This window comes from Oncorhynchus kisutch, linkage group LG26, assembly GCF_002021735.2.
Source record: "Oncorhynchus kisutch isolate 150728-3 linkage group LG26, Okis_V2, whole genome shotgun sequence".
In the NCBI taxonomy this organism is placed as follows: domain Eukaryota; kingdom Metazoa; phylum Chordata; class Actinopteri; order Salmoniformes; family Salmonidae; genus Oncorhynchus; species Oncorhynchus kisutch.
The window spans coordinates 7,467,872-7,476,600 of record NC_034199.2 but is presented as its reverse complement, the minus strand read 5'-3'; the positions used below and the strand labels follow the sequence as shown (position 1 = coordinate 7,476,600).

Sequence of the window (8,729 nt, the reverse complement as noted above, 5' to 3'; positions counted from 1 at the left end):
TTTAGCTCAGTTACCGTAGCTTTCTTGGGAACAGGAACAATGGTGGCCCTCTTGACGCATGTGGGAACAGCAGACTGGGATAAGGATTGATTGAATATGTCCGTAAACACACCAGCCAGCTGGTCTGCGCATGCTCTGAGGACGTGGCTGGGGTTGCCGTCTGGGCCTGCAGCCTTGAGAGGGTTAACATGTTTAAATGTTTTACTCACATCAGCTGCAGTGAAGGAGAACCCGCAGGTTTTGGTAGCGGGCCGTGTCAGTGGCACTGTATTGTCCTGAAGACAGAGAAAACAAATGTCTATGCGTTTTGACACGTCCCGGCGAAGAACTCTACCATGCCAAACAGTGTGCATGTTTGTTTGTCTGAAGGTGGCCAGAACCTTCCTGGCTGACGCTAGACCACGTCTTACAACACGAGGTGTGTACACACTTTGGTCTGGATACACAGTTGATTTTTTTTACTCTCATTGAGTCCAATCTTAATGGTAGTCTTAGAGTTTTGAACATGAGAATGTTACAGAACACACCCTTAATATATTTCATGATAATATATATTTTTTGGTAGAATTATAAACAATAATATGAAAATAGTAAAGTTATAGTAAAGTCATGTTTATTCTTTAAAGTCAAATAAAGAAGGATTAACCTGTTAATAGAACAATAAATTGCAACATTTTGCTGCACTTTCAGTGTTACTCTGACTTGAGATATGCACGCTTAACAAAATTAATTGTGTAAGTATCCCACTGACATCGTTAAAAGATTTACAAAAAAGTATTACCTCAACTCTAAATTGGTAATTTGTCACTTTGTGTCTTGATGAGTACTTATATTAAGATGATCACAGTTAAGTTCTATGGCGTTGAAGTTTTCAACCATGATCACCACACTAAATGAGATGCTCTGTACAATATCCTTGTTCAAATGTGCTACATCAAATCCAGAGCCCACAGATTCAAAACTGTTGTGTAATAGTCGTGCATTTGTGCAATTCATATGCTTTAAACCTTGCTGATAACAGCTTACATGTCCTTTTACATTCTTCGTTCAATCAACCTGAATAATACAAAACATTGAGGTTTTGTAGTAAAGTTTGGAAGGTTACATGTGTAACCTGCGCAGTTCTTTCCAGAACTCAGCGATGCCCAATGACAAAGCTTTCTCTGCCAGGCCTCTGCACTCATAGGGCGTGAACCCCACCAGCACCGTGCCCTTAGTGGCCACCCCCTGCCGTCCTGCCAGCTCTGCCACCCTGGCTGTGATAAGAGATGCTGGGGCGTGGCAGTATGGCTTCCCACCAATACTGAAGGTGGGCCACAGCTCGCCCCTCTCGCCAACCTGGCTAGGAGGGTTCCCCTTCATGCTCTCCACATTGCAGGCTATCTCCACGGCACCCTCGTGTGGCAGGGCCAGCACTTGCACCCCCGGTATTCCCCCAGGAGTAGACTCCCTAATCGTCATGGCGATGCTGCGCCCCAGAGCCAGGTCCTGGGTGTCGATGGTGACGTTGCAGTTCATGACGTAGGGACTAGCTCCGACACCTGCATGGCAAAGGTGGGGTCAAAGGTCAGATGATCAGACAAAAAGTCACAAAGGTACAGAGATACGGTTATTTTCAAATGTGCCCAATTACTGGGTACGCTCTCTCTGTGCTATACTTCATGAGAGTGTAATGTGGGGGCACTGAGGGCCTGTCATCAGAATGAAACATGCTAATCTAGCCTAACCCTATGTTTTAAAAATCACCTCTCAGTATTTGCGTAAAGAGGACATCCACCAACCGCCAAGCCCTAAGCGAGTGCTAACCTGTGAGGCCATATCGTTTCTGTGGCAGGGGCCCCACGTCTGGTCGGCTGGCTCCTGTGTCTGGATTCTTCCTGAACCAGCCCATCTCCTTGCGTCTCCGCGCCAGGCCTCGGTGCTGGGGTGAGTCTGCCCAACCAAAGAAGAAAGCACTGGTGCCACTGACCCGTTCAGTCAGCCCAGCAGCCACCGCTGGACAGGGTGAGAGGATGGGTTAACACATACAGTTGAAGTCGGAAGTTTACATACACTTAGGTTGGAGTCATTAAAACTCATTTTTCAACCACTTCACAAATTTCTTGTTAACAAACTAGTTTTGGCAAGTCGGTTAGGACATCTACTTTGTGCATGACGACACAAGTCATTTTTCCAAAAAATGGTTTATAATTCACTATATCACAATTTCAGTTGATCAGAAGTTTACATACACTAGTTGACTGTGCCTTTAAACAGCTTGGGAAATTCTAGAAAATGGTGTCATAGCTTTAGAAGCTTCTAATTGACAACATTTGACCCAATTGGAGGTGTACCTGTGGATGTATTTCAAGGCCTACCTACAAACTCAGGGCCTCTTTGCTTGACATCATGGCAAAATCAAAAGAAATCAGTCAAGACCTCAGAAAAAAAAAATTTGACCTCCACAAGTCTGGTTCATCCTTGGGAGCAATTTCTAAATGCCTGAATGTACCACGTTCATCTGTACAAACAATAGTACGCAAGTATAAACACCATGGGACCACGCAGCCATCATACCGCTCAGGAAGGAGACGTGTTCTCCTAGAGATTAACGTACTTTGGTGCGAAAAGTGCAAATCAATCCCACAACAACAGCAAAGGACCTTGTGAAGATGCTGGAGGAAACAGGTACAAAAGTATCTATATCCACAGTGAAACGAGTCCTATATCGGTTTGCAACTGCACATGGGGACAAAGATCGTACTTTTTTGAGAAATGTCCTCTGGTCTGATGAAACAAAAATAGAACTGTTTGGCCATAATGACCATCGTTATGTTCGGAGGAAAAAGGGGAGGCTTGCAAGCTGAAGAACAACATCTCAACCTTGAAGCACGGGGGTGGCAGCATCATGTTGTGTGGGTGCTTTGCTGCAGGAGGGACTGGGGCATTTCACAAAATAGATGGCATCATGAGGGAGAAAAATGATGTGTATATATTGAAGCAACATCTCAAGACATCAGTTAAAGCTTGGTCGCAAATGGGTCTTCCAAATAGACAATGACCCCAAGCATACTTCCAAAGTTGTGACAAAATGGCTTAAGGACAACAAAGTCAAGGTATTGGAGTGGCCATCACAAAGCCCTGACCTCAATCCTATAGAAAATTTGTGGGCAGAACTGAAAAAGCGTGAGCGAGCAAGGAGGCCTACAAACCTGACTCAGTTACACCAGCTCTGTGACAAGGAATGGGACAAAATTCACCCAACTTATTGTGGGAAGCTTGTGGAAGGCTACCCGAATTGTTTAACCCAAGTTAAAGAATTTAAAGGCAATGCTACAAAATACTAATTGAGTTTACGTAAAACTTCTGACCCACTGGGAATGGGATGAAAGAAATAAAAGCTGAAAATAATAATTCTCTCTACTATTATTCTGACATTTCACATTCTTAAAATAAAGTGGTGATCCTAACTGACCTAAAACAGGGAATTTTTACTAGGATTAAATGTCAGGAATTGTGAAAAACTGAGTTTAAATGTATTTGGCTAAGGTGTGTGTAAACTTCCGACTTATACTGTACCAATTGGATACCATGAAAATGGGAGAAAAAAAGGGTTAAAAAACAAACAAAAAAATAATAAAAAATAAATTAACTTGAAAATCTATGGCAAGACCTGAAAATGGTAGCAAGAATTTTGAAAAGAATAATGGGCAAATGTTGCACAATCCAGATGTGGAAAACTCATAAGCCTTGTTCACATTGGCAGTTTGAAGTGAAATGTGTGCATATCCGATTCGAATCGGTTCCTTTTCCTGAAAGCTGAACAGCCAAAAATGCAAATGAATCGGATATTTCAAGCCATATTTCAAACCACTGTCGTAAGTGGTTTGAGGTCAGACACAAATCTGATTCCCGGCAATGTGATTTGTGTCTGAATGGTCAAATCTGAGTTATTTGGCATATCTTGTTGCTTGCTAGCTACTCTGTTGAAAGTTTGACAAGAACATGTGGTAGGCAATTAGATTGTTAATTGTTTACAAACAAATGAGTGAATCGGGTATTGTGTGTAAATGGGTGAGAAAAAAAAAGTAATCCATTTTGAATTCAGGCTGTAACAACAAAATGTGGAATAGGTCAAGGGGTATGAATACTTTCTGAAGACACTGTACATACACTACTGCATGAGTCGCCTCACAAATCACACATATACAGCATACAACTGAGAAGAGAGAAAAAGGGGGTCAAAGCTTTAAAGTGTAGACACATACATGCAGGCACACGCACACCACACACACACCTCTAGCTTCCTTGGCACAGTCCTCCAGTCCCACCTCCTCTCCCAGCGGGTAGAGGGGCACCAGGTCCACAGCGCCCATCGTTGGGTGGCCGCCTGCATAGACACTCATGTCAATCAGTCGACAGGCCTGCTCACACGCAGACAGCACTGCCTCCTCTACAACAGAAACACATTGACAACGCCTTCTATTATTGGAATGACACAAGTGAAATCACGGTTCAGTTATTGGTTAAATTAGGGTGCTTAATTCCTGGTCTGCTTGAAAAATGTTTAGGCAGCCGTGTTCAGGGGTTACTATACCACTGCCCCTCAGAAGAGTAAAGGATTGTCAGAGGATAATGAAGACCTTTGCTAAGTACTTGTCATATTTATTGTAACATTGTGATCCTGAACAAAGCCTGTAGGAAATGTCCCTTAGTGTAGTTGTTGTTTTTCCCCAATAAAATTACAGATACTCACTAATGCAGTCAATACTGGCCACGATGGTGATGACAGACCGGTTGTAGTCTTGATCATTAAAGATGTTGAGCACTGTTGTCCCTTCTCGCCGTCCGCCTGAAAAGATGCATACAATCGGAAAGATGCATAAATCCACGAAGAAACCATCATATTTTGTTCAATCATAACTATTTTTCACTCCTATCACTATGTTACTACTGTATATGCAGTGAACAATGAAACATTTTTACAGGGGTAACTCACCATTACTGTCAAATACAGCTGCCCTGGCCACTGTTTCCACCAATTCCTTCCTGCGGGCTTCTGAGACATTGAGGAGGCAGGCGACCAGACGCTGGCCTATGGCACTATGAGCCATCCCCCTGAAGGAACCCATGTCACTGAACTTTAGGTAGGCTGATTTTGCAGTGGTCTATTTCACCAGATACAAATTGTAGCTAAACACCAGTTATTTGACAACTGTACTGTATTTCCTTGGGTCTCTCTACTATATTCTGATGCTTGAAAAGTTATCATTTTGGGATTATCTGTTTTACTCCATTTAAATACAAACTTCATGGAGAATGGTAACATTTTCATCCCAAAAATGTCAATATGTCTACAACATTATGTGGCAAACTGCAGCTTGGTTGATCGAAAAGTATGTGATATCTCGCCATCACAACATATCAAACATAAACATGGAGTAAATTTTTTTATAGAAAAATTACAAATGCATCTGTGTCAAAGGAATATCCCACTTGTAATTTTGAATGTTGTCATCAACTAAAATTATACAAATCCAAACATGGCCAATACAGTTACACAAGACGAGAAAGCAAGCGCAGTTCATAAATGCATTCACACATAAAACATGACATGCTAAACATCTCTCGTGCGGGCCTGATATGAAGCCATAATGTAATACTTGCGTTCTAATAACCACGAAAAATGCCAACACAGTCAATCAAGTGTCTACTGTAAAGCGAAAAATGTATACACATTGCATAATCTGTGATTCAGAAACTGCCTCTCCAATAGAAATCGGTCGTCACTAGGTTATTAGAACGCAAGTATTACATTATGGCTATTTATCAGGCCCGCACGAGAGATGTGGAAACCATAGAAAAACCTGATCACACTTGTAAACGCTGTAATGGCAACGTCGGCTAAACTAAAAGCATGCGCAGAAACACATCATCTGGGCTAACTGTCGCGCCATATTGCGCTGGTGCAGGCTGTCAAATCAAAGGCACAACTTCGATACAAAAGTTATGTTTTATATAAATGAAAACGTGGCAGTTTGTTACTTTCACGAGGTTAGCGAAATAAGATGTTCAAGTACTTAAAACATTGGCTCGAATCTAGGTTGTGCCTTTAGATTTTGTGAAAATTAACAACTAAGGAATAATGAGTCACTTCTGTAATTGACTTCCCCGGCCTGGTCTGCTTCTCAAGCGTTCCCGGAAGCCTCTCGCGATGTTGCACCTCTGGGTTTAGTAACTCAGTGGTAAATTCAGTGCCTTTGATTTCACGGTCTGCACATGCGCAGTTTGGCGCGAGACGACCGTTAGAACCGATGACGTTTTTCAACGCATGAGTTTAGCAAGCAAAAGACACCATGGCTTCGCCTACAACAAGCGTGATCGGGGTTTTCTATTGGAGAAGCAGTTTCTGCCCATCTTTATATTGTACGGTCTTTGCTGTGATCATGCGCTATTCGTATTTTGCTAACAGGAACCGGATGAGGGCTGGTTCCCGTGCTGACGTCCTTGGCAAACAGCGACACGTGGAGGACCAATATGCAAAGACAACAACAGTACTCGCTTTAGCGTCACCCAGGTTGACAAAATTATCAACGTCCAGGATAAACAACGATGTTGAGGAGGAACTACAACGACATAAGGTAGAAAGTTGTTTATGACTATGTTGTCGATGTTGCATCGTTTTGCACGTTCATTGTCGTATGTCTGCCTCGGATGCTGTACATTAACTGGCCATGCATTTGCGTCTAAACTACATTAATCCGGTTTTAGCCCCCATGATAACCGCTCGTGGAGTTGCAACGGGCTTTCATTGTGCAGCCAAAGCAATGAGCGCTGCAGCAGGTTCATCGCCATTCGAGCCTCCAGAGCATTGTCTGCCTGGAGTCCAGGAAACACGCCCTGGGAGCCCGCCGCGACTGCGGAGACTGGTCGACATTCCGGGATGCCAACCGGACCGAGTCAACGACTTGCTTCTACTCAGTAACGTTACTTCGGATTCACAGGGACGGTGCGGTTCAGACGCCGAAGATCGCAATGCACATGTTGTGTTTTTCCCTGGAGACATACAGGTGAGAGGTGTGGGTTTTGTCAGGCAGGTACATTTTAATATCACTTATTTCGCCATCAAATGAACATCTCAGCCATTTGTCATGACATTATGCAGGTTGGTAACATTATACACGTATGCCAATTGATGGCAAGCATAAAGGTGAAAGGCCGTTGCATAGCCAGCCTATAATCCTGTTAGCTAAATTGGTTAGAGCTATGGTTGTTTACATTTCAAGTGGAGTGTCGAATTCACATACTCCTGCCCACAAATAATAACATCCATTCCAAGAGTTCCAACAGGCTAGCCTACTAAAATGTTATGATTCCAAGGGTGTCTTAGTATTTCCGAGGGAATGTTAGTATTCTCAGGTGAAAGAGTGCTCAGCAATTGTTAATGAATGTGTTCATTGTATGCAACCCCACACCATGATCACATTAGGGACCACTCTTTCACCTGATGTGTTAAACTCAATTGGGAGAAAAACTAGTTTAGTAAGTTTGGTCTTTCACCCAAGGAAAGACATGAGGTTAGACTTGAGACTTGACGGAAAGGGTAGCCTTTTTTTTCTCAGAATTAGTTCATGGTCATTGTTAGGCGAACTGCAGGACACTGCAGAACGGGTCTTATCTCCCAATTGATGCGGTTGTTATTTTGTTGCCATGATGCACAAAAACATTAACCCTTCTTAAGCTGCTTTGAGCCAGGTGACTCACCCCATCTTTCTTTCTCCCTCTTCAACCCCTTTCCTTCTGTCCATCTCCCCCACCCTCACCTGTCTATTTCCACTGACCCCCTCTCCTTTTCCCCACTTCTCTCCGCCTCCACCCAACTCACTCCTCCCCGTCTATCTCGTACACCACTGTTCCTCTGTCCATCTCTCATCCCTAGAATTTCCAGCAGGAGATGTCGCTCCAGCCAGAGGGGGCGCAGTGGCTATCCTGGAGCCTGGAGAACGTCGCCCTCACCCTGGGTCGCCGCTTCCCTGACCGCCACGTGTGGGTGATTCGAGCCTCCCGCATGTACCTGCACAAGTTCAGCTGCTATCACAACTTTGTGGAGAGCAACCAGTTTGGAGCGCCCGAGCACTCACCTGACTACGGAGCATTTCGCCACCTGTGGTATCCAATCTCATAATGTTTTATTCTAGCACTGTGTTTGTCACTAACACTCACTACCTACCTAGAGTGCATTTGTTAAATGTTCAGACCCCTTGACCTTTTCCACATTTTGTTACATTGCAGCCTTATTCTAAAATTGATTTATTTTTCCTCAATCTACACACTGTACCCCATAATGACAAAGCGGAAACAGGTTTAGACATTTTTGCGAACTTGTATGATTTTTAAATACCTTATTTACCTAAGTATTCAGACCCTTTACTATGAGACTCAAAATTGGCCTCAGGTGCATCCTGTTTCTATTGATCATCCTTGAGATGTTTCATCAACTTGATTGGAGTCCACCTGTGCTAAATTCAATTGATTGGACATGATTTGGAGAGGCACACACCTGTCTATAAGGTCCCCAAGTTGACATCAAAGCAAAAACCAAGCCATGACGTCAAAAGGAATTGTCCGTAGAGCTCCGAGACTGGATTGTGTCGAGGCACAGGTCTGGGGAAAGATAGCAAAAAATTGCTGCAGCATTGAAGGTCCTCAATTGGGAGGATAGTTTTAAATGGAAGAAATGTTGAACCACC

General features: G+C 43.4%; 2 protein-coding genes across 5 annotated transcripts in view; one reads left to right on the top strand and one right to left on the bottom strand.

Annotated features, from left to right (window-relative positions):
- Positions 1–596: 596 nt before the first annotated feature.
- ftcdnl1 (formiminotransferase cyclodeaminase N-terminal like 1) overlaps positions 597–8,729 on the bottom strand; it is a 14,236-nt gene continuing 6,103 nt past the window's right edge. Inside the window, exons 1-6 of one of the 3 annotated variants that reach the window (XM_031806334.1) lie at positions 5,857–6,124; positions 4,979–5,097; positions 4,736–4,831; positions 4,277–4,432; positions 1,807–1,995; positions 597–1,541 (exon numbers count right to left, since the gene is read on the bottom strand). In XM_031806334.1, the coding sequence (XP_031662194.1) occupies positions 1,102–1,541; positions 1,807–1,995; positions 4,277–4,432; positions 4,736–4,831; positions 4,979–5,093 (996 nt within the window). In that variant the 5' untranslated portion in view covers positions 5,094–5,097; positions 5,857–6,124 and the 3' untranslated portion in view covers positions 597–1,101. The other 2 variants (XM_020461467.2, XM_020461466.2) reach the window with 2 other exon arrangements.
- lg26h2orf69 (linkage group 26 C2orf69 homolog) overlaps positions 6,488–8,729 on the top strand; it is a 5,125-nt gene continuing 2,883 nt past the window's right edge. The window contains exons 1-3 of one of the 2 annotated variants that reach the window (XM_020461471.2): positions 6,488–6,620; positions 6,751–7,049; positions 7,919–8,148. In XM_020461471.2, coding sequence (XP_020317060.1) covers positions 6,756–7,049; positions 7,919–8,148 — 524 coding nt within the window. In that variant the 5' untranslated portion in view covers positions 6,488–6,620; positions 6,751–6,755. Of the gene's footprint in view, positions 7,050–7,918; positions 8,149–8,729 lie in introns of both variants that reach the window. The other variant, XM_020461470.2, reaches the window with a different exon arrangement.